Source organism: Rattus norvegicus, chromosome X (assembly GCF_036323735.1).
Source record: "Rattus norvegicus strain BN/NHsdMcwi chromosome X, GRCr8, whole genome shotgun sequence".
Lineage (NCBI taxonomy): Eukaryota > Metazoa > Chordata > Mammalia > Rodentia > Muridae > Rattus > Rattus norvegicus.
This window is the reverse complement of record NC_086039.1, coordinates 32,817,942-32,843,726: the sequence shown is the minus strand read 5'-3', so window position 1 is coordinate 32,843,726 and position 25,785 is coordinate 32,817,942. Positions and strand designations below refer to the sequence as shown.

The 25,785-nt window shown below is 38.0% G+C and overlaps 1 protein-coding gene across 4 annotated transcripts in view; it reads right to left on the bottom strand.

The window, feature by feature from the left end:
• Positions 1 to 25,785, bottom strand: part of Glra2 (glycine receptor, alpha 2) — a 221,347-nt gene that overhangs the window by 29,551 nt on the left and 166,011 nt on the right. For all 4 annotated transcript variants that reach the window (XM_003752039.6, XM_008773152.4, NM_012568.4 and 1 more), the window contains 1 exon segment: positions 22,157 to 22,306. In XM_003752039.6, coding sequence (XP_003752087.1) covers positions 22,157 to 22,306 — 150 coding nt within the window.

Genomic DNA, 25,785 nt, shown 5'->3' with positions numbered 1-25,785 from the left:
TACTTCACCAAGTCAGCTTAAATGTTCTCTTGACATTTTTATGTCCAGTTAATCTGTGACATATTAATTTCACTTTCTTAGCTTTTTGATCTTCACTTAATTTTTTTTTACCACTTTACACTCTAGTTTTGATTATAAAAAGAACCTTTTGTTACTCACCTGTATCCAATCCTCTGAATTCTCAGTATCCAATCCTCTGAAGAATTCTCCCAAGTCTCCAGGTGAATTAAATTTTCTATAATGCAAATCTTACCATGCCATCCTCCTGTTTACATACCTTTTATGTCTCCCTATCACTTTCAGGAGGAAGCTAAATCTCTTTGTTATGATAGAAAACCTTCCCTTCCCCTGCACAGGAAATGCTCACTTCTCCAGCCTCCTCTATTGTGACTCATATTTGATGGAGCCCTAGCATTAGTGTGGTGTTTGTTTTAGCTAGCCATATTCAGAAGACCTGAAATAAAGGGATGAGTGCAAGTGGTCTGAGAGGTGATATCTAGAGCTAGTAGAGGGGTGGTAAAAGAGCCACCTCTCTATTGTGGAAAGGAAAGGCACCAACTCTTGGTGCACTAGTAAGCAAACTTATTATGAACGTCTAAAGCTCAATCCCACGGGAATCACTGGAAGCCAGTTTAGAGAATCTCTATAAAAGGGATAACTAAACTATAATATTTCTCTCAGTCCCCAACAGTTATTGGTGGAAGGTTGTTTAAGTGTAAGTTTTCTTCATTTCCAGACTACCTTAAAAAAATGAGCATGCTGTTAGGACCAAAGTAAGGCACAAGCTTTTCTTAAATCAAATCAAGGTTTAGGATATATTAAGAAGCCATTAGAGCATAGAAGCAACGCAGTGATAATGGGTGCTATATCAACAATTTCTACCATGTGAAATCTACAGTGTATTTCCATAGTACTTCTATAGCCTTTATCATGAATGTGTCATATCTTCCTAGGACATGTTTATGCTCATTCATCTAGCCTTCCATGGACTGGGAGCATCCCAAAGCCACTGGACTTTATATGGTACATTTATATAGGGTATATGAATACATTTAAAAAATTGAGGATCAAGGAAAGAGAATTTTGAAGAATAGAAAACTAGACAAAAAGCAACTATACTTAAGTGGGAAGGTAAGTAGTAATGAGAATAGAGAGAGAGACTCACAGCCTGTGAAGCAAGAAATAATTGGAAGGAGACATGAAAAGGGCAAGAATCTACTTCTGCGAGACTGATTCTGCAAATCACTTGCATCTTGTGTAAAGGAGTTCCTTATTATCAGCCCTACAATATCACAAGTCTGCCATCACACATAACAAAATAGAGAAAGCTCAAAAGAAAATTCTCTTCAATGTAAAAGGTCACCATGTTCCTGACAAGTACCAGCTCTGTACCCTGATAATATAGAGAATTACAAAGCAGTATGACAGTTCTTCTGGATGTCTTCTGCAATTAAGTTTAAATTTCTAATCCAGGCAGTTCTGTTGAAACCTCGTCTAAACTCTTCATTTTTTTTTTCAGGTAAAAAGCAAGTAGAACTTCTGCTCTGGGGAACAGTTACAAGCTTTTAACATCACACTTGCTCAAGAAGTAGCTGTTAACTTCATTAGGAATCTATGAATCACCTTTAAACATCTTTAAAAACATGTGGAAGAATGTGAAAATAATCACAATGATAAAGGGGGCACACACTATTTTAGTATATCTTCTTGAAAGGAAAGATAATTAGGAATCACACCTAAAGAGTTTCCTTTCCAAAGACAAGGCAAAGGAGATCAACAGGGATTTCAAATCTAAACATGTCTTGCATATTTGCTATTTGCTAATTTTTCAGTGATTTGTTTCCCAACATGGGACCAATTCCGGTGGTATAATGGCATTGACATAGTCACATTAGTAGACAAGACAGGAGTTAGTTGTAGCACTGCGGTTCCTAAGAGGCATGTTGGGAAACTGTCATCACTCACTGGATGCTTATTAGGCAAAATAATCATGGGTTCTACCCTAACCCACTAAATTAAAATTTCTTAGAAGGAAGGGAATGTATTTGTGCTCTCCCTTGGCCTTTCAGTGATACGCAGACCCATGTACATTTGAAAAGCATGGCCTAGAGAATGATGATGAAGGACTATCATGTCAGCAGCTGTCCATGAACTCTGTTGTGACCAGCAATTGGACAACTATGCTTGTGACAGTTTATTGCTAAACCTTATTCTTTTTTTTTTATTAACTTGAGTATTTCTTATATACATTTCGAGTGTTATTCCCTTTCCCGGTTTCCGGGCAAACATCCCCTCCCCCCTCCCCTTCCTTATGGGTGTTCCCCTCCCAACCCTCCCCCCATTGCCGCCCTCCCCCCATAGACTAGTTCACTGGGGGTTCAGTCTTAGCAGGACCCAGGGCTTCCCCTTCCACTGGTGCTCATACTAGGATATTCATTGCTACCTATGGGGTCAGAGTCCAGGGTCAGTCCATGTATAGTCTTTAGGTAGTGGCTTAGTCCCTGGAAGCTCTGGTTGCTTGGCATTGTTGTACTTTTGGGGTCTCGAGCCCCTTCAAGCTCTTCCAGTTCTTTCTCTGATTCCTTCAATAGGGGACCTATTCTCAGTTCAGTGGTTTGCTGCTGGCATTCGCCTCTGTATTTGCTGTATTCTGGCTGTGTCTCTCAGGAGCGATCTACATCCGGCTCCTGTCGGTCTGCACTCCTTTGCTTCCTCCATCTTGTCTAATTGGGTGGCTGTATATGTATGGGCCACATGTGGGGCAGGCTCTGAATGGGTGTTCCTTCAGTCTCTGTTTTAATCTTTGCCTCTCCCTTCCCTGCCAAGGGTATTCTTTTTCCTCATTTAAAGAAGGAGTGAAGCATTCACATTTTGATCATCCGTCTTGAGTTTTGTTTGTTCTAGGGATCTAGGGTAATTCAAGCATTTGGGCTAATAGCCACTTATCAATGAGTGCATACCATGTATGTCTTTCTGTGATTGGGTTAGCTCACTCAGGATGATATTTTCCAGTTCCAACCATTTGCCTACGAATTTCATAAACTTGTTGTTTTTGATAGCTGAGTAATATTCCATTGTGTAGATGTACCACATTTTCTGTATCCATTCCTCGGTTGAAGGGCATCTGGGTTCTTTCCAGCTTCTGGCTATTATAAATAAGGCTGCAATGAACATAGTGGAGCACGTGTCTCTTTTATATGTTGAGGCATCTTTTGGGTATATGCCCAAGAGAGGTATAGCTGGATCCTCAGGCAGTTCAATGTCCAATTTTCTGAGGAACCTCCAGACTGATTTCCAGAATGGTTTTACCAGTCTGCAATCCCACCAACAATGGAGGAGTGTTCCTCTTTCTCCACATCCTCGCCAGCATCTGCTGTCACCTGAGTTTTTGATCTTAGCCATTTTCACTGGTGTGAGGTGAAATCTCAGGGTTGTTTTGATTTGCATTTCCCTTATGACTAAAGATGTTGAACATTTCTTTAGGTGATTCTCAGCCATTCGGCATTCCTCAGCTGAGAATTCTTTGTTTAGCTCTGAACCCCATTTTTTAATAGGGTTATTTGTTTCCCTGCGGTCTAACTTCTTGAGTTCTTTGTATATTTTGGATATAAGGCCTCTATCTGTTGTAGGATTGGTAAAGATCTTTTCCCAATCTGTTGGTTGCCGTTTTGTCCTAACCACAGTGTCCTTTGCCTTACAGAAGCTTTGCAGTTTTATGAGATCCCATTTGTCGATTCTTGATCTTAGAGCATAAGCCATTGGTGTTTTGTTCAGGAAATTTTTTCCAGTGCCTATGTGTTCCAGATGCTTCCCTAGTTTTTCTTCTATTAGTTTGAGTGTGTCTGGTTTGATGTGGAGGTCCTTGATCCACTTGGACTTAAGCTTTGTACAGGGTGATAAGCATGGATCGATCTGCATTCTTCTACATGTTGCCCTCCAGTTGAACCAGCACCATTTGCTGAAAATACTATCTTTTTTCCATTGGATGGTTTTGGCTCCTTTGTCAAAAATCAAGTGACCATAGGTGTGTGGGTTCATTTCTGGGTCTTCAATTCTATTCCATTGGTCTATCTGTCTGTCTCTGTACCAATACCATGCAGTTTTTATCACTATTGCTCTGTAATACTGCTTGAGTTTAGGGATAGTGATTCCCCCTGAAGTCCTTTTATTGTTGAGGATAGCTTTAGCTATCCTGGGTTTTTTTCTTATTCCAGATGAATTTGCAAATTGTTCTGTCTAACTCTTTGAAGAATTGGATTGGTATTTTGATGGGGATTGCATTGAATCTGTAGATTGCTTTTGGTAAAATGGCCATTTTTACTATATTAATCCTGCCAATCCATGAGCATGGGAGATCTTTCCATCTTCTGAGGTCTTCTTCAATTTCTTTCCTCAGTGTCTTGAAGTTCTTATTGTACAGATCTTTTACTTGCTTGGTTAAAGTCACACCGAGGTACTTTATATTATTTGGGTCTATTATGAAGGGTGTCGTTTCCCTAATTTCTTTCTCGGCTTGTTTCTCTTTTGTATAGAGGAAGGCTACTGATTTATTTGAGTTAATTTTATACCCAGCCACTTTGCTGAAGTTGTTTATCAGCTTTAGTAGTTCTCTGGTGGAACTTTTGGGATCACTTAAATATACTATCATGTCATCTGCAATAGTGATATTTTGACCTCTTCTTTTCCGATCTGTATCCCCTTGATCTCCTTTTGTTGTCTGATTGCTCTGGCTAGAACTTCAAGAACTATATTGAATAAGTAGGGAGAGAGTGGGCAGCCTTGTCTAGTCCCTGATTTTAGTGGGATTGCTTCAAGTTTCTCTCCATTTGTTTAATGTTAGCAACTGGTTTGCTAAACCTTATTCTTATTGCTAGTATAAGGATGAGATTCTCTTAGATAACCTTAGTAACAAAGCAATCTTAAATGTTCCCATTGGGTTTCTAGAATAGATGAAACAATGGTAAACTAATAATAATCATTTCATTCCCTTTTTCTTTTATATTGAACATCACTCTATCAATTGATCTACACACATTCTCCAGACGTTCATACTAATCTCAACATATAATGTTGAGATGCACAAAAACTTTAAAAGTGAATGAACTAATTTAAAAGATATGCTCTCACTGTGAGGCATTAGATTGCTGGCCTTCTTTTAAACATGTATGATTAATAATTTGACTATTTGCTTATGACCTACAAACATGTCTATCTCAAAAATTACAAGTGTTTGTTCTAAGCCTGATCCAAACTCCAGGGATGGGAATTACCTGACTTTATGCAAAAAGATATATATAACACCATAAATCTGCTTTCTTGGTGACTATAGCATTTGAATCTAGATGATTAATATATTTTTATACTAAGTGAATCTAATCAGAGAGACCTTTTTTTCATACCCAGTTGAATGTGCATAAATCCATTTTCCAATATAATCTCTTGGGTACAGTTTGCATTTCCCTGATGTGAGGAAAAGACAGCTAGCTGTTGCCCAGGGAATACCCTCATATGTGTGATTTTTCAGAAATTGGATTTTGGTTTAACAGTACTAAAAACACTGTCTTGGTAAGTAGAGGGTGAAGCAAAAGCGGTGGTCTCACCTGTGGGCTTAGCAGGGGAAGGGGGCATGGGAGAGGGGAGAAATATAAATACATAAAATATCCAATAAAAAAGGAAGGTAGGTAGAGGATGCATTCTGGTTATGCCTTTCATTGATGAGAGGGAAAAGCAATTATCTATTGCCCAAGAAATCCATATTCGTGACTTTTTTTTTCAGAAAGTTATGTTGTCCAAGGAATCCCTATATGTATGATTTTTTTTCAGAAATTTTTGTTCGGTTTAACAGTACAGAAAACACCCTCTTGATAGATGATGTGTTCTGTTTAGAGGAGATACAGAAACATATTGGGCTGTTGCATATAGACAAATATATTTCCCCAAATGCTGCAAGGATGGGTTTTTCCACTCTAAGCACTGACAGTATTTGACGCTGGGCAATTCTTTGTTGTGGGAAGCTGCCATGGACATGGTGAGATTAATAGCACCCCTGATCACTACACATGAGATGATGGGAGACCCTTGTCTCCTGTATGAGTGACCATCAAACAAGTCTCCAGACATTGCCCAAATGAGTGCTGGGAAACAAATTCACCCAAGGTTGAGAAATATTGCGCTGACTAAACTTCGGGCAAGGAATAGAAAACTACAGAAAGAATTTAAGCAAGGTTCTCCCAGACTGATACTATTCTGATTATACTTTAATGAGTTCTTCATTTGCTGAGGTTTAATGGCAGGTTCGACTTAGTGGTAGTGACATTTGCATTCCAGCAACCTTCTTTCAAAGTCAGTTTGCATTCCAATTGGGTTTGAAGGGTCTTAATGTGGGGAAAGTTCTCATCTACTTAAGACCTAGTTTAGCTACAGCACATATCAATGGAAAGTAAAGACAAGAAATCAACTTTCCTCGTGATTCTTTGCCATGCCTCTGTTTAGATACAAAATGCAAACTCATTATCTCCTTCCTATGATGTATGCAGGTCACATTTTCCCATATAGTTCATTTTGATATAATAAACACAAGAGGAGTGGTGTGTGGGCAGGCAATTGCAGCTATGCTATTTAATATGATGTATTGGCACAAGTTCCCCCAATAAGCATATCAAAAGTTTTGTCACCCAGAATCTGCTACCTGCTTCTGTGGAAGAGAGAGCATAATGCTTTCCACATGTTAGGGCCCGCTCATGAAACATGTTTATCATTTGTCTGTATGTGATTTGTGTTTGATTTGTATTTGAGAACAAATAAATTCATCCCACAGCCATCCCTCATGCCTACTTCAGAGGGCAACCTCAACTACCAGTCTTAGCTTTCTACCTTGTTTGAAACATGGCCTCTTCTTGTTCACTGTTTGTATACACCAGTATAGCTAACCCGGGTGCTTCTGAGGATTCTATGTTGTATTCCTGTGCCTGGCTTTACATGATTTCTAGGGATCTGAACTCAGGTCTTCATGCTTGTGTATCAAGAGCTATCTTCCCTGAATGTTTCATGAATTTTACTCAAGGAAACTCATTTAATATTTATCACAATCCTGTGGTGGGAATAATTGAATTGCATGTTAAAGGTGAGGAAAAGAGACACAGGATTTTAGGTATTTGGGGATTTGTTTTTAAGTATTCTGCCAATCATAGTTAACACTTAAGTTTTTCATTTTAAGAGAAGCAAAACTATATCTCAAATCATCAAACCATCTCACAAAATATCAATCTAACACAAAGTTAGTCAGAGAGCATGCATGGTAAAGTAAAATAAAGCAAGGCCCCTTAAAATTTTGTCTAAATACAAATTAATCATTAAACAGCCCTTGGTATTTGTTGAAACATATATTATTACTTCTTTACCAATTTTAGCAAAACTTTTATTGTTAGTTTGTCACCTTATAGATAAGATTTGTTAGGATGCCACCATAGAATTTTCCTTCCTTTTGTGGACACTATCTGGACTAAATTCCCATTTTAGATGTAGTGTCTCTCAAATCGCTAAACTTGTGGAAACCATGCCCACTTTTCCATACCTGACTATTCATGTCAGACAATATTAAGACAATATACTTGTTAAAACATAGACTATTGTTGGCCATTTTGGCCTAAAGGAAACAGATGTTTGTTTGCCTATAAAAAAGTACAAAGCAAGATGTAGTTGGTAATTTTACAGATGATTGAACTTGTGTTAAAAAGATTAATACAGCCGAGGATATTGTTTAGTAGTAGAGTTCTTGTCTGGTATTCATAAGGACCTGGATTCTACCATCACCACTAATACCAACACACACACACACACACACACACACACACACACACACACACACACACAGACACTGAGAGAGAGACAGAGACAGAGACAGATACAGAGAGACAGAGACATACACATACATACACACACACACTGAGAGAGAGACAGAGACATACACATACATACACTCATACACACACACTGAGAGAGAGAGACAGACAGAGAGAGAGACATACATACACACACACACACACACACACAGGCATACAGAGGGGGTAAGGGAGAGAGGGAGAGGGAGAGAGAGAGACTGAGAGAGAAAAAGAGAGTGGGGGAGAAAACTGCAACAAATTTGATAAGATGGAATTTTACATACAGGAATACATATAAAATCCTTTTTGGTTAGAAAATATTATCCATATAATCAACAGATTATGATAGCTGTTTCTGTTAATAAATAGAAAACACCTGGGTATTTAACAAGCATTTACAAGATTGACATGCATATTCCATGAATTAAGTTTTCCAATCTAGTGTTCTATTTAAAAGAGCTAAAATCCCAGGTAAAGGATCGCAGGCTACTACTGATTGGAGTTGCTTAGTGAAGGGTGTTGTGTCTCTAGGTTCTTTCTCATCCTGTTTATCCATTGAGTAGAGGAAGGCTATTGATTTGTTTGAGTTAATTTTATAACCAGCCACTTTGCTGAAGTTGTTTATCAGGCTGAGTAGTTCTCTGGTGGAACTTTTGGGGTCACGTATGTATACTATCATATCATCTGCAAATAGTGATATTTTGATTTATTCCTTTCCAAATTGTATTCCTCTGACCTTTTTTGTCTGATTGCTCTGGCTAGGACTTAAGGTACTATATTAAATAAGTAGGGAGAGAGTGGGCAGCCTTGTTTAGTCCCTAATTTAGTGGGATTGTTTCAAGTTTCTCTCCATTTACTTTGATGTTGGCTACTAGTTTGTCATATAATGTTTTTACTATGTTTAGGTATAAGCCTTGAATTCCTGATCTTTCCAAGACTTTTAATATGAAGGGGTGTTAAATTTTGTCAAATGTTTTTCAACATCTAATAAGATGATTATGTGTTTTTTTTTTCCTTTGAGGTTGTTTACACAGTGGATTATGTTGAAGGATTTTCTGTATATTGAACCATCCCTGCATCCCTGGGATGAACCCTACTTGATCATGATGAATGATCATTTTGATGTGTTCTTGGATTTAGTTTGCAAGAATTTTATTGAGTATTTTTTGTGTCGATTTTCATAAGGGAAATTGGTCTGAAGTTCTCTTTTTGTTGGGTCTTTGTGTAGTTTAGGCATAAGCATAATTGTGGCTTCATAGAAGAAATTAGGTAATATTTCTTCTGTTTCTATTTTGTGGATTAGTTTGGACAGTATTGGTATGAGGTATTCTATTAAGGTCTGATGGAATTATGTACTAAACCTATCTGGTCCTGGGATTTTTTTTTTTTGGTTGGGAGACTTTTAATAACTGCTTCTATTTCTTAAGGAGTTATGGGACTGTTTATATGGTTTATCTGATCCTGATTTAACTTTTGTACCTGGTATCTGTCTACAACATCATCAATTTCATCCAGATTATCCAGTTTTCTTGAATATAGACTTTTGTAGTGGGAGGTAATGATTTTCTGAATTTCCTGAGACTCTGTTGTTATGTCTCCTTTTTCATTTCTGATTTTGTTAATTTGGATACTGTCTCTATGCCCTCTGGGTAGTCTGCTAAGGGTTTAATCTATCCTATGGATTTTCTCAAAGAACCAGCTCCTAGTTTCGTTATTCTTTGTATAGTCCTTTTTGTTTCTACTTGGTTGATTTCAGCTCTGAGTTTGATTATTTCCTGCCTTCTACTCCTCTTGTGTGCATTTGCTTCTTTTTGTTCTAGAGCTTTTAGGTGTGCTGTCAAGCTGCTAATGTATGTTCTCTCCAGTTTCTTGGAGCTACTCAGAGCTATGAGTTTTCCTCTTAGCACTGATTTCATTGTGTCCCATAAATTTGGGTATGTTGTGCCTTCATTTTCATTGAATTCTAAAAAGTCTTTAAGTTCTTTATTTCTTCTTTGACCAAGTTATCATTGAGCAGAATGTTGTTCAGCTTCCATGTACATGTGGGTTTTCTGTAGTTACTGTTATTATTGAAGACCAGCCTTAGTCCGTGGTGATCTGATAGGATGCCTGGGATTATTTCAATCTTCTTGTATCTGTTGAGGCCTGTTTTGTGACAGATTATATGGTCAATTCTGGAGAAGGTACCATGAGGTGCTGAGGAAAAAGGTATATATTTTTTTCATTTTATGATGAAATGTTCTATAAATATCTGTTAAATTTGGTTCATAACTTCTTTTAGTTTCTCTATGTCTCTGTTTGATTTCTGTTTCCATGATCTGACCATTGATGAGAATGGAGTATTGAAATCTCCCACTACTTTTGTGTGAGTTGCAGTGTGCGCTTTGAGCTTTAGTAAGGTTTCTTTTATGAATGTAGGTGCCCTTGCATTTGGAGCATTGATAGTCAGGATTGAGAGTTCATCTTGGTGGATATTTCACTTGATGAATATGAAGTGTCCTTCCTTATTTTTTTGATAACTTTTGGTTGAAAGGAGATTTTATTCATTATTAGAATGGCAACTCCAGCTTATTTCTTGGAACCATTTGCTTGGGAAATTGTTTTTTAGGCTTTTACTCTGAGGTAGTGTGTGTCTCTGTCACCGAGGTATGTTTCCTGCATGCACAAAATGCTGGGTCCTCTTTCTACTTCCAGTCTATTAGTTTCTGTCTTTTTACTGGGGAATTGAGTCCATGGATGTTAAAAGATATTAAAGAATAGTCATGGTTGTTTCCTGTTATTTTTATTGTTAGAGGTGGAATTATGTTTTACTTGCAAGGAGATTACTTTCTTGCTTTTTTCTAGGGTGTACTTTTCCTTCTTGTGTTAGAGCTTTCCATCTATTATCTTTTCCAGGGCTGGATTTGTAGAAAGATATTGTGTAAATTTGGTTTTGTCATGGAGTATCTTGGTTTGTCCACCTATGTTAATTGAGAGTTTTGCTGGATATAGTAGCCTGGGCTGGTGTCTGTATGACATCTGTCCAGGATCTTCTTCCTTTCATAGTCTCTGGTGAGAAGTCTGGTGTAATTTTGATAGGTTTCCCTTTATATGTTACTTGAACTTTTTCCCTTATTGCTTTTAATATTCTTTCTTTATTTTGTGCATTTGGTGTTTTGACTATTATGTGCCGGGAGGTGTTTCTTTTCTTGTCCAATCTATTTGGAGTTCTGTAGGCTTCTTGTATGTTTATGGGCATCTCTTTCTTTAGGTTAGGGAAGTTTTCTTCTATGATTTTGTTGAAGATGTTAACTAGCCCCTTAAGTTGGGAATCTTCTCTCTCTTCTATTCTTATTATCCTTAGGTTTGATCTTCTCATTGTGTCCTGGATTTCCTGGATGTTTTGAGTTAGGAGCTTTTTGTGTTTTACATTATTTCTCACAGTTTTGTCAATGTTCTGTATGGTATCTTTTGTCCCTGAGATTCTCTCTTTCATCTCTTGTATTCTGTTGGTGATGCTTGTGTCTATGACTCCTGATCTCTTTCCTGGGTTTTCTATCTCCAGAGTTGTCTCCCTTTATGCTTTTTTATTGTTTCTATTTCCATTTTTAAATCCTGGATGTTTTTGTTCAAGTCCTTCACCTGCTTGGTTGTATTTTTCTGTAATTCTTTAAGGGCTTCTACCTGTTTACCTGTGTTGTCCTGTATTTACTTCAGAGAATTATTTATGTCCTTCTTAAAGTCCTCTATCATCATCATGAGATTGATTTTAAATCCAAATCTTGCTTTTCTGGTGTGTTGGGATATCCATTATTTGCTTTGGTGGGAGAACTTGGCTCTGATGATGCCGAGTCTGTTTCTTATGTTACTGAGCTTGCCTCTAGCCATCAAGTTGTCTCTGATGTTAGCTTGTCTTGCTGTCTCTGACAGTGGCTTTACCATCCTGTAAGCCTGTGTGTCAGCAATCCTGTAAGACCTGTTTTCTTACAGCTGGATTTGGGAACAGAGAGCTGTTCCTGATTTGTATTACCTGAAGCCTCCAGGGGTGTTGCTTGGAGAAGAAGAGTTGGTCTTACCTCTGCTCTCAGGTATGTAGGCACTCCTGGCAACTAGTTTTCACCTCTTGGTGAAGGCAGAACCCGGAAGGGTCCTGCTGTTGACTGCTCCTATGTTCCTGTATCCAGAGGGCACTTGGCAGTTTTTTCTTCATTCAGGAATTTCAGCAGAAGTGGTTGTCTCCCATGAGCTCTCAGGATTGTCTGAGAGTCCAGCTCTCTCTCTCTCTCATGTGATTTGGGTACAGAGAGTTGTGGGAGCGGTTCAGCTTTGGGTGCTTATAACTACATTTTCAAGAAGCCATTATTTCTGTTTTGTCTCAGGGCTCAAAGAAATCAGGAGTTTGTGAATGACTGGAGATATCTTACATCAGAGATTAAAACTGGTAAATGAGGTTGAAGATTTAAAGTTTATTTAGTGAATTCATTATAACCCTTATAATTCTCTGATTACTTATTGGCACAGATTAGATACTATAAAAATGGGCATGTCGTATACATCTATTGTGTCATCTTCTAATAGACTGAGTTCTGCCAGTTCTGTCAGTGAAAATCTGAATGTGTTGGATTCTAAGATACTCTACTTTGATAAAAATGACAGTGGTTTGCAAAACACAGAAAAGATAATTAAAGTAAACACACCTTGTTGTAAATTGTCTGGCCACTTCTTGAGAGTGACTCTATTTCATAACCTGACTGTGAGTCAACACTAGGCAACTCTTCCCACACATGCCAGTGTAATCTCAGGGACTGCCTCCATTGATGAGGAATGAAGAGTAGTGTCTTTGTGTTCTTGTGAAATCATGTTCTTCTTTTTATTGTAAGGCCTTCAAAGGAATAAACCTGTATTATTTTTCAGAGGTGGCCATTTTCTCATTGGAATATAAAGAGATGACTCTGTCAGTGGAATGTTGAACATTTGACAATGGTGAATTTTAGTTTGTTTGCTCTCTTTAATTTGGGTTAAAGTTGAACAGGGCCTGTGGACCTTAGTTTGTCAGCACCTGACTAGACAAAAGCAAGGGATTCTCTAGGTACAAAACTGAGAGGAGGAGGGGAATGGACAGTACTCCAGGATTTAAGATAAGTGAGATTAGTCATGAAACATTTAAAGTCATATTAATGCAAAACTCCACAGGGGAACTAGTAAAATTCAGAATAAAAATCAAGATGTGGTTCTGTAGTTTATGATTCACCTTACTTAACTTAGCCTTGATTCTGTCTACCTTTTAAACACATAAAAATTGTAGAGTATGTTAAAATTATTTAAGTGTATATGTTGCATTAGATAATAAAGTAAGGTGTTTAAACTCTCAGTAATAAGCTAAAATGGCTGAGAATGTCTGCATTGTGACTTTGACAATATCATTTAAATTCTCTTGGTTTGGGCTTTTAATCTGTAAGATGGGATAAAGCACTACCTTCATTACTGCCAGAATAATATTTATTAGAAAAAGGTGCTCTTGCCTTATTTATAATAGCCAGAAACTGGAAAGAACCCAGATGCCCTTCAACAGAGGAATGGATACAGAAAATGTGGTACATCTACACAATGGAATATTACTCAGCTATCAAAAACAACGACTTCATGAAATTCGTAGGCAAATGGTTGGAACTGGAAAATATCATCCTGAGTGAGCTAACCCAATCACAGAAAGACATACATGGTATGCACTCATTGATAAGTGGCTATTAGCCCAAATGCTTGAATTACCCTAGATCCCTAGAACAAAGGAAACTCAAGACGGATGATCAAAATGTGAATGCTTCACTCCTTCTTTAAATGAGGAAAAAGAATACCCTTGGCAGGGAAGGGAGAGGCAAAGATTAAAACAGAGACTGAAGGAACACCCATTCAGAGCCTGCCCCACAGGTGGCCCATACATATACAGCCACCCAATTAGACAAGATGGATGAAGCAAAGAAGTGCAGACCGACAGGAGCCGGATGTAGATCGCTCCTGAGAGACACAGCCAGAATACAGCAAATACAGAGGCGAATGCCAGCAGCAAACCACTGAACTGAGAATAGGTCCCCCGTTGAAGGAATCAGAGAAAGAACTGGAAGAACTTGAAGGTGCTCGAGACCCCAAAAGTACAACAATGTCAAGCAACCAGAGCTTCCAGGGACTAAGCCACTACCTAAAGACTATACATGGACTGACCCTGGACTCTGTCCCCATAGGTAGCAATGAATATCCTAGTAAGAGCACCAGTGGAAGGGGAAGCCCTGGGTCCTGCTAAGACTGAACCCCCAGTGAACTAGTCTATGGGGGGAGGGCGGCAATGGGGGGAGGGTTGGGAGGGGAACACCGATAAGGAAGGGGAGGGGGGAGGGGGATGTTTGCCCGGAAACCGGGAAAGGGAATAACACTCGAAATGTATATAAGAAATACTCAAGTTAATAAAAAAAAAAAAAAGAAAAAAAAAAAGAAAAAGGTGCTCTTGATAACATAACGTGGCGGTCATAGACATTACACATCTATAATACTGAGTGTTGCTCGTTTAAAAATTAAATGAACCAGTTAAAGATTTGCAACATAAAAATAAACTCCTCCATCTTAAGCATTCAGTCTCAACAACAGGGCTGTTCAGCTTCTTTTTCTGGTCACCTCGGCTGCAGCTTCAGCAATCTTGCACACTGGTAGTGTGAAGTGGCCAGCAGGGGCAGCAGTGTCTTACACCTTTCAGAGGCCAAGAGAGTGGTTTGTTGCCAGTCTCTTGTGTCTGAGAGCACTTCATTTGATGAGCAAGCTCCATGCAAACCATCCTAGCAGAGGAGTGCTAGTTATAACAACCTAACTGAAAACTGTCCTAGGAGGCCTGAGATAGAGTCTTTCCTCATTTATTTTTATTGTTTTTTTTTTAGCTTTCACTATGTGTTAAAGTTTTCATTTGTTTAAATTACATGCACAGAGTGGAGGTAAAAAAAAACATTTCCTTTTATTCTAATTCAGTAATTATTTTGCTTAAAATGATTAATGTAGGACAACTGCTAAATCAATGGCTAAAGCCATTGAGATAATGGGCCTAAGTCAGGACTTTTCCAAATAAGCTGGGCTCTATGACTCCACTCTTTCATACTTAAAATAGGGATTGAATGCATTTGTATACATAAAGAGTTAAAAGAAAATCTGCCTTTCCTAAGGTACAAATAATGTTGTCTTTTTCTTCATTATAGCCTTTCACTCAAGCCGTGAGACTTGTGTTGTTTAAATACCAATTTTGAGATGCACCGACTTCAGGATATCTTCGTGGGCGACATGGCGACATGAAACTTCCATTTTTAAATAAGTAGTACATTTTATAAGGTAGTAATTATAACTCTCATTTGGCATATTTCACACCTTCCCCCCCCAAAGATCAGGAAGTACAATGGAAGGAGAAGGTAGAAAAATTCTAAGAGCCAGAAGCCAGACATGGTAAGGTAAAGCCGTACTTTCTGCCTATGCCAGAAATGCTGCATTCATGAATTCAAAGAAGCTGTGAACTCATAACCTTAGAGAAGCTGTAGTTATCAGCACATCCCAGTACATATTCTATGAAAATTCCCTTTCCTCAAACCCAGCTACTTCATGTAAATACCTAGTATCTCTTTCATTTTCTCCCACACTTACCTACCCAGTTTCTGGCACATCACCACAACTGCTCTCTCACAAGTGTTCTTGGCTCTCCATTTGCCTCCTTCCCTTTCCTTCTTCTTTCCTTTCTCTCTTCCTCCAATTCTTCCATCATGCTTTCCTTACCTCCTACCTACTGGTAATCACCTAGAAAAACTACCCTCGTTCATTCAAGCATCTGAAACTACGCTCAAGCATCTGCCATCTCATTGCCAGCACCTGAGCCTGGTAGCTTCCTGAGTGAAGACACACGCCTGCGTACTGATTGTTCTTACATCAGCTTCATAATCACTGATCTTGTGTGGGTACGTACTGATGTGCTCCCTCTGCAGTCTAATTCATCTCTTTCTTTTGAATAACTAGCCTTACCACTCTTCCAAACTGCTGTTGGACACTTCTACCTTCTCTCTCAAAGTATCTTCATTTCTTCTTTCCAGTAATGAACCTCAGAGTTCATGGGCAGAAGTAGGAGCTTTCACCTTACTGCCAATGAACATACCAATTGATTAGCAATCACAGGTATTGTCCCATTTCCTCTGCATAGTTTGGATTCAGGAGATAATATTTTAACTGAGATTCTACTGTGTCATTTTCTGGGGCACAAACATGGACAAATTAACTTCTCTGTGCTTTGATATCTTCTTTAATGAGTTGGTGATCAATGATATCAGGGATAAAATGAGATATACTCTTCTATATGAAGCCAACACCTTTGCTTTGGATTCTATGCTCGCTCTCTCTCTCTCTCTCTCTCTCTCTCTCTCTCTCTCTCTCTCTGAACCTTCTTAAGAGATTTGTTCCTGGGGCTGGGGATTTAGCTCAGTGGTAGAGCGCTTACCTAGGAAGCGCAAGGCCCTGGGTTCGGTCCCCAGCTCCGAAAAAAAGAACCAAAAAAAAAAAAAAGAGAGAGATTTGTTCCTGAATTTATGCTTTCTGTTCAGTGTAGAGGTAATATCTTCCTTTTCATTTGAGTATAAACTTTGTCAAGTATACTCTTTTATCTTCTATTTTAGGGGAGAAAAATCTTTCATGAACATATTTCCTTCCACCTTCCCCACCTGACAAAGGCAATTGTGAGTGCTAGCTAAAATCTGCCACTATTTCCTTTATTCATTTTTCTTTGCAATCTCGTCCAGACATGCTTTCTAAGTGACAGAGTGCTTCCTTTTCAGAACATTTTTATTTCCATTCACTTGTTGGGTGATTTCTCCCACCTTTGCAAAGCTCAAACATTATCTGTTTCCTGGTCACTCTCCAGATTCTATCCCTCTCATGACCACATCTAATTGCTTGCCAACTTTACTGAGCTGTTTCATAGTAATCTAAATATGGTCATATCAAATATGAGCCTGGAATTCAACTCTAAATTTGCATCTATTACAGTAAGTTTTATCTTAATTTAATAGCTATCCAGTTCTAACTACGTAGTTGCTTAAGCCAAAAATTGATGTCATATTGCATTTCTTTCTTTTGCTCACAACCTCACGTAAAAGCATCATGGGCCCATTGATTTCACCTTCAAGCAACAACCACTACAACGTAAGCTTCATCAAAGAATTATATAGTTTCCGTCCTGTTTTACATTGAAGTCTAAATTTCTAGATGGTGTTTGATGCATAGTAGGTAGCAAATAAATATTTGTGAATGAATGGATGCTTTAGTGTTAAATCTGACTACTTCCCTCCATTCTCAGGACCAATATTGTAGTCTACGTCACCACCATCTTTTATATACATTTTTCTAACTAATCTGTATATCAGCAGGATTTCCCCCCCTCCCCATGCCCCAGTTCCCAAAATAGTGTCTCTGAGGCTTATCATTTATGAATAAATGCTTGGGCTTGTTATCCCACTAGCTCATAACTTAATTTTCCTGTTTATTCTATTCTCTGAGTGTCACATGACTGGTTACCTCTCCTCAATTTTATCTGTCTCCTCAAAGTTTAGGGAAAATCTCTACCTGCGTGTGCTTGACTCTATCGCAGAGTTTCTCTCTCCCTACTGGAATACCCACCTCCTATTTCCTGCCTCAGTTAACGGGCCACCAGATTTTTATTGACAGGTTATGCTTCCATATAGTACACAAGAGACTCTCTCTACACATCTTGGTGCCTCATCTTCATCCCAAAACTCAATAGCTTATTTGCAAATTTAAGACAACTCCTAAGATTCTTGTCTATTAGCATAAAATAAAACCTTATACACTGATCTGAAAAGTGTATTCCTATTTCTGAAATTTCACTTGGCACTTCTTTGTCTCGTTCTCTATTGCAACCCCACATTTCTTGACTTAGCGTAGTAGGTGATCAGCAAATGAATGAAAGACATGGCAGGTAAGTAGTGTGATCATGTCTCATGTATACAGACATTCGTTTTACCCTATCTCTTCCCTTGAGAGATAAGTTATCAAGTAATTTATTTTTGATTTCTCAACATTCTCACCTACCAGTTAATCTTTAAACTACTACAGTCTAGTATCTCTGTAAATACTTAGCTGAGAATATTCATGGCTAGATAATAAACTCAATGGACCATTGTTCTAGTTAATTCAATTTTGTCTTTCTACACACTTTGTGTTTTACTTTCCCATTTGTTCTTCTATATTTATGAGATAGCTGTTTAGATAATTGATTTACAAATCTGTCTTTATAAAATAGTTTTTTGAAGCATGCATTTTTGTTAAATCTGGCTTTATGTCCATTAATATATTTTGATATTCATAGTTGATCTTTCAATTAAAATATTGTATAATTCCTCTTGAGAACTATTTTTAAGGCTGAGATGATCCTAGAAGTCTTTCTTTTGTATTTTTTATTTGTTATTTTATTTGTTTACATTTCAAATGTTATCCCCCTTCTGGGTTCCTAGAAGTATTTCTAATTTTCAAACTTTTACAGTTATCATTTTATTATTGCTACTTAGTCTGAGTTCACTTAACTAGAGCACATATTTAGCAGTTATTTATAACTGATTTCAGTCCTTTGATGTGCTGTGTAGTTGTTACCAACTTGACAAAATTTACACTTACCTGGCAAGAAGAACTGACTATTGAAGAACTGCCTCCACCTGATTGGCCGTTGGCCATGTCTTGAGTGATGGATGATAGGTGAGTGGGGCTGGTGGTTGGAGCATCCCACTGTGGATGGTACCATGTTTAAGCATGTAGTCCTGGGTTGTATAAGAAAGCTCTCCAAGCATGAGATGACTACTCTTTCTCCGTAAGTTCTGCTTAGAGTACCTGCTTAGATTTCTATCCTGCCTCCCCTCAGAGATAGTCTATGTCCTGGAAGTAGAAGCCAAATAAACCCTTTTCTTCCACAAAGTTGCTTTCCCTCAATTTGTTTATTACAGCAAGAGAAAAGCAAGTTTGAACACAGTTGGGACTTGTTTTATAGTTCAGCTCATGGTAAACTTAATACAACATTCCTTCTGTGCTTGAAAAGCATGTATTTTCTGCAGTTGTGGGTACAGTGAATTTATTAATCCTGTTGCTATGTTTACATCCTACTATTCTTTTAATTTACTTTTTGGGTCAATTATTGAAAGATGTATGTTAAAATTGATCATTATGACTATGGGTTTGTTTCTCTTTGTCAATGTAATTACTGCATATAAGTAATAGTTTTGTGTATTTGCTTTTGTTTTTAGATACAGGTTATCACTGTAGCTTAGGCTGGTCTGGCACTCACTATGTAGCCAAAACTGACCATAGAACTAACAACAATCTTCTATCTGGGCCTCTTAAATGTTGGAATTACAGTTGTGAGTTCACATGCCTGGCTTTAGTAGCAGATTTTGAAAGTCTCTTAAATATTAAATGCCCTGAACTTGCTTTATTTGATTAGCATTTTCATGATATCCTGACAGATGGATAGAGAATGTTAATTTTAGATGTTGGTATTGCCCTTTTAACTGTATATATTACAGGCAAGAAGGAATTGGATTTTATTTGAGCTTTATTTCATCTGACAATGTTTGTCTTTTAATTAAGGCACTTTCCTACTTTCTTTTGTGGCATTTGCAGATGCATTTGGCACTGCCATTTTTTTTAATCTTCTTGTTTTTCATACTCCCTTTCTTTTCTCTCTACTTGTATTTTCACTCCGTGTTTTCCACTCGTCTCTTCAGACTTACAAGTTATAGTTTAAAAACTGAGTTAGTATTTAAGTGCTATTATTCTATTATGCGAGTACTGTCAAGAAATCACAGAATTCATTCCCATTGAGCCTGATAATCTTCTATACTGACTATCTAAATGTGTTAGCAATTCTTCATATTCTTGAAAGAAAATAAAAGTCTCTTACTTTCTGTGGTCCCAAGCAGTGAGTTTTTATTTTTTTATTAGAATCACCCAAAGAGCCAGTTAATGCTTTATATCATTTTGTTTCCCTCCAAACCTCCTGAGTCACTGTCTTCAGAGGACGGCACTTAGAATTATAATTTCCCATACAAATCCTAGGAAAGTCTCATTGTAATAGAGCAACATTTGGTAAGCCTGGGCCCCTAAAAGAGGTTGCTGAGTAACTTAAGCCACCCACAGACAATTACATCACTGTAAGATGTGGTACAAACTGCACTGTTTATGAGCTGAAATATCACAAATCAATAGTTCTGGGAAAGAACAAGTGACTCTCTGAACTTGTGCCACTCGACTAGACTTCTCTGAAGAAATAACTAGCTTCCACAGAAAATGTAATGCTGAATGTCAACAAGCAATGCATGAGAAAATGTGTGTGTGTGAGTGTGTGTTCCTAGACTGGACAGAGAAAAATTTCTAGAAATGTTAAGAGACAGGTCGTCCAGCAGTATCTGTTTTTGGATTGCTTTTAAAAACCTATGGTGGTTGCAGCCAGGAAGCAGGGATCTTACACACACACAGACTCCTCAGAGTAAACAACATCTAATAACGCCTGAGGTTTATATCTAGGTATTTATAAGAAATAAGGCGTGAGGATATATTTAAACTCCAGAATAACAGCATATAAGTCACTATTTGATTTACCTTCACCAGCAGGTTTAACTTATAGGGGTCATGGAGAGCAGATTTCTAGAATAGCCCATGTAGTCTACATTAAATTTTGACCCTTTTTAGTGGTATTGTTATAGAAGGTAACACTTTGTATATCAACAGCCATGTTTCTATTCGAGTCAGAAGTGCAAACCAGGTACAATGCTTCTGTCATCCTTTATGGAGCTGGGATTATAAACCAAAGCTTGCTTTCCAAGTATGTCCACACACTGGAATTGCTTGGGAGCTGTGAAAATACTAATCCCCATCCTGAAATAGTAATGTAATCGGTGGTGGGTGCAGCCAAAGTTTGGAAGTTTTGAAGAGTATTCAGGTGAGTGTAATGTGCAGGCAAGTTTGGGACCTACTAAACTGGATATATTGAACTACAAAGTTCAAATGTAAACCTCTGAATCAAGTAAATATTAAGGTTTCTGTGCAAAACTTGAGGTCAAACAATGATTTTTAGCCTAACTGAATTTTCCAGCATATAGGGCGCCCCTGTAGGGCATTGTTTATATAAGGCAGAGGTTCTCTACCTTTTGGTGACAACCCCTTTGGGGTCAAATGACCCTTTCATAGGGGTTTCATATCTGATGTCCTGTATATCAGATAATTAAATTACAAATCATAACAGTAGCAAAATACAGTTATGAAATAGCAATGAAATCATTTTATGGTTAGTGGTCACCAAACATGAGGAACTGTATTAAAGGGTCACAGCATTAGGAAGGTTAAGAACTGTCTTAGTCAGGGTTCCTATTCCTGCACAAACATTATGACCAAGAAGCAAGTTGGGGAGGAAAGGGTTTATTCAGCTTATTTCCATGCAGTTCATCATCAAAGGAAGTCAGGACTGGAACTCAAGCAGGTCAGAAAGCAGGAGCTGATGCAGAGGCCATGGAGTGGTGTTACTTACTGGCCTGCTTTCCCTGGCTTGCTCAGCCTGCTTTCTTATAGAACCCAAGAATACTAGACCAGTGATGGCACCAGCTACAATGGGCTGGGTCCTTCCCTCTTGATCACTAATTGAGAAAATGCCTTACAGCTGGGTCTTATGGAGGCATTTCCACAACTGAGGCTCCTTTTTCTGTGATAACTCCAGCTTGTGTCAAGTTGACACACAAAACTAGCCAGTACAAGAACTACTGACGTAAATACAGATTAACTGATGAAAAACATCAAATCATTTATGTACACACACATACACACACACATAGTCACACACATAAAAATGATCTGTATTCAACCAAGATTCTAAAATAACTGTCAGTTTGAATATATGTGCCTGATTAGAATTGTCAGATAAAAAAAATCAGAGAGCCCAGTAAGATTTGAATTTCCTATAAACAACAAATAATTTTAGTATATGTATATACCGTGCACTATTTTGGATATATTTATATTACGTGTATTTACCTTGAATTCGAGTTTCACTGCATGCCTTGTAACTTTATCTACTCAAACCTTACCCAACCTTTTACTCAACATTTTAACCTTAGCCAGCATTTTAAATGACTTGCTTGAGGAGTAATTACAACAAGAATAAAGTTCATCTTCTTACTCATGCATTCTGGTTTACCACCCCAAGCTTCTATACTGAGAGATTACCCTACCTTATTCTGCCTCTTCTGTCGTCTCCGGAGACGAAGGAACTCCTTGTGTTGCCTGGAGACAAAGTTCACTGCTGCATATTCCAGTAAGGCAGCAAACACAAACAGAAGGCACACTGCCATCCAGATGTCAATTGCTTTCACATATGAGACCTGAAGAACAGGATGGGGTGAGAGAGAGAGGAGGAGGAAAAAAAAGGAAGCTATGAAGGCTTTCAGAAAACATAATTCCACAGTTATGTGAATGGCACACATCATGGTCAAGGATTTTCTACTCTTCAGAAGGCTATTGCATCTAGTGTTGCAACAAATGGCTACCACTAAAAAAATGTATACAGAAGCTGTGTGATTGGGACTGGATGACACTATCTTAAGTGAAACAGGATCTTACTTCTATGTAATCTGAAAGTGTTTATCTCATAGAAGTTGAGAGTAGACAAAGTTTATTTCACAGAAACTTCGAGGGATTAGAAGAGGTGGGTAAATTGATATAATGCTATTATTGGAGGAATTAAATAATTTTAGGTGGCATAGTATGATGAACATAGTAGCAACAATGTATCATATATATCAAAAAAGTTAGAAAAAGGATTTTGGATCAACTCACCAGAAAGAAATAATATATGTTTAAGATGATGGATATGCTAATTACTATAAGTTGACCATTTCTTAATATAGACATGAATCAAAATATCGTGCATTAGGATTGGGTGTTTAGATCAGCAATAGCAGTCATACTCAGCACCTGTGGGACTTTGGGTTCGAGTTTGTGTTAAGTAAAATAAATTAGCAAACATCATATACCAATAAAAAGTGCTATAACATTAAAATAAAGACAGGTACAAAGTCATGCCTTAGTATCACTTAGAAGATTAAATATAAGACAGATGAGACAATGGCCAAGCATAGAGAGAGGGACCTTCTGATCGTCACTGCACTGCAAGGATCCACTTTTCTACACATATTTTTATGATACAGGGGAATCAAGTAGGAGTATTTTAACATTACAGATTCCAGACTGACTGTCAAAGACACTTACCAAACTTCCAGGTGAATGTAAACTATTCAGTTCTAGTTTTTATGAATTTACTAAGTTTTTCTTCATTTTCTTTTCTAAGTACTTGCTAGCTACCCTTTTAAGTATTATAGATGTATAAAACTGCTAAATCCAATGACAATTGGATTATCCCATTTCCTGAGAAGAAAACTAGAGTAAAGAAGGGATAAATTATTACCTAAGGGCACAAAACTAAAATTTGAAAGCCAAGATTCAAATGGGAATACAGTGTTGATTATTGTGTTTCCTTTCTAATCAGACATAATATGGTTCCTGGAGTCACATGGCTTATAGTCTCTCTTTTATTTAGACATTTTTGGCATTTAACTTCTTTGAATTCATCATTTCCAATGTGTGCACACAATGGACAAACACTGGGAACCACTCTGATTGAATTAGGGAAGAAACTGAAGAGAAGGGCAACCCTGTAGGAGGACCAGCTGTGTCAACTAAACTGGACCCCTGAGATCTCTCAGATACTGAACCACCAAACAGGCAGCATAGACCAACTGATATGAGGCCCCCAACAAATATACTGCAGTTGACTGCCTGGTCTAGACTCAGTCAGAGAAGATGCGCCTAACTCTCAAGAAACTTGAAGCCCCAAGGAGTGGTGAAGCCTGGTGGGGTGGGTTATCCTCTAGGAGACATGGGGGAGCGAGAATGGGATGAGGAACTGTCAGAGGGCAGACTGGGACGGGGATAGACTGTAGAAACTATTAAAGATAATTTTACAAAAGACATCTAGGCTATTTTCAATTACACTTCTCTGACTACAAGTTTTGTTGCTGTAAGCCTCCTAGTCCTCAAATATCTGATTGTCTCTGTGCTTATTTGTCACATCAGCTTTTAGATGAATTACAGTAAGGAATGTTATAAACATAATCTCTTGAGGTAGAAAGTTAGCAGCAGCACAGAGAACAAAAGTACAAAGCCTAGAGCAGTGGTTTTCAATCTATGGGACACAACTCCTTTGGGGGTCACATATTAGTTATCCTATATATGAAACACATTATGAATCAATATAGTAGGAGATTACAGTTATGAAGTAGCAATGTAATAATGTTATGGTTGGGGATCACTACAACATGAGGAACTGTATTAAAGGGTCATAGCATTAGGAAGGTTGAGAACCATTGTTCTAGAGTGAGGCAGTAATACACTTTTTTTTTCCTTTTTTTCGGAGCTGGGGCCCGAACCCAGGGCCTTGCGTTTGCTAGGCAAGCGCTCTACCATTGAGCTAAATCCTCAACCCCAGTAATACACTCTTAAGGAATGCTGATAACGTCTCCAACTTGCTTCATCTCACTGGCTCCATTCCTCAGCTGTCAAATAGAATCAGTCATAGTACCATGGTACCTTGCAGAGTAGTTTTGTAAAGAAAATCATTCTATATATGTAAAGAGTTTAAAATAATGGCAAGGGTAGAATAAGTGCTATGAAGGGCCTTGTAATTATTTGACTACATGTGCGTGTGATCTTGTTAATGGAAAGACTTTTTGGAAGAGAGAGAAATTAACAAAGGAAAGAAAACACCTATGACCATATTAGAATGCAGCTATTAATACTAATTTTTTTGAGGGGCATTTCACACATGTCTACTATATTGACATCATTTTCACCCCTTCCCTTTTCCTCCAATTTTTCCCATGACCTTCCTCTCTTAATTTCATGACCTCTATCTTTCTTAATCTATATTCTCTCTCTCTCTCTCTCTCTCTCTCTCTCTCTCTCTCTCTCTCTCTCTCTCTTGCACACACACACACACACACACACACACACACACATACACATGGACACACACTCCTACAGAGTCCACTAAGTCTTCCTTGTGTATGTTTGTTTAGGGATGAAGACCTGGGATTGAATAACTAATCAGGGGGATGGGTGCCTGAAGAAGACTGACTCCCCTTCTCTCAGCAGCCATTGATTCCCAGTAGCTCTTCATCTAAGGGTCAGGCCTCATAAAATTTCCCTCATCCATGTTGGTATGTTAACTGGTGTTGGCATGATGTAGGCATTGTCTAGGGCAACCATATTGTGAGAGTTCATAAGTATGACTTCCCTATCATGTGTAGAAGATACTGTCTTAGAGCAGATGTCATGGTAGTGCACTTATTCCTTGTAAGACTGTTATCTGCTTTAAACGTTTTTTATCTTAAACAATTGGAACTACTTGTCAGTTCCCTGTATATTGTTCCAAATTGGCCTAGTGCTTTGCCATCTTCTTCCCTTGGAAGGTAGCAATATTTTTACCAAGGATGATTATTCATACTTTGTCTGATTGAGACCTTTTCAGAATTTCTCAAAACCCATCAGAAATGCACCTCTCCTGGAAGCTTCCATAACCTTTCTCCTTTCTCTCACCTGGATTAAGAGATACTTTCTTTATTTTCTTATTGCACTCTACTTAATTTATCTGTTCTTTTTTTATTTCCTTAGCCTTGTCAATAGACTGTAAACTTGCTTTGTATACATGTCTGGATAAGTTGGTCGTTTGTGGAGGAATGGCCCTGGGCTGAAAAAGTTTTTGTATTACCTACATATAACCTGATAAGTCATAGGAAAGAATAAG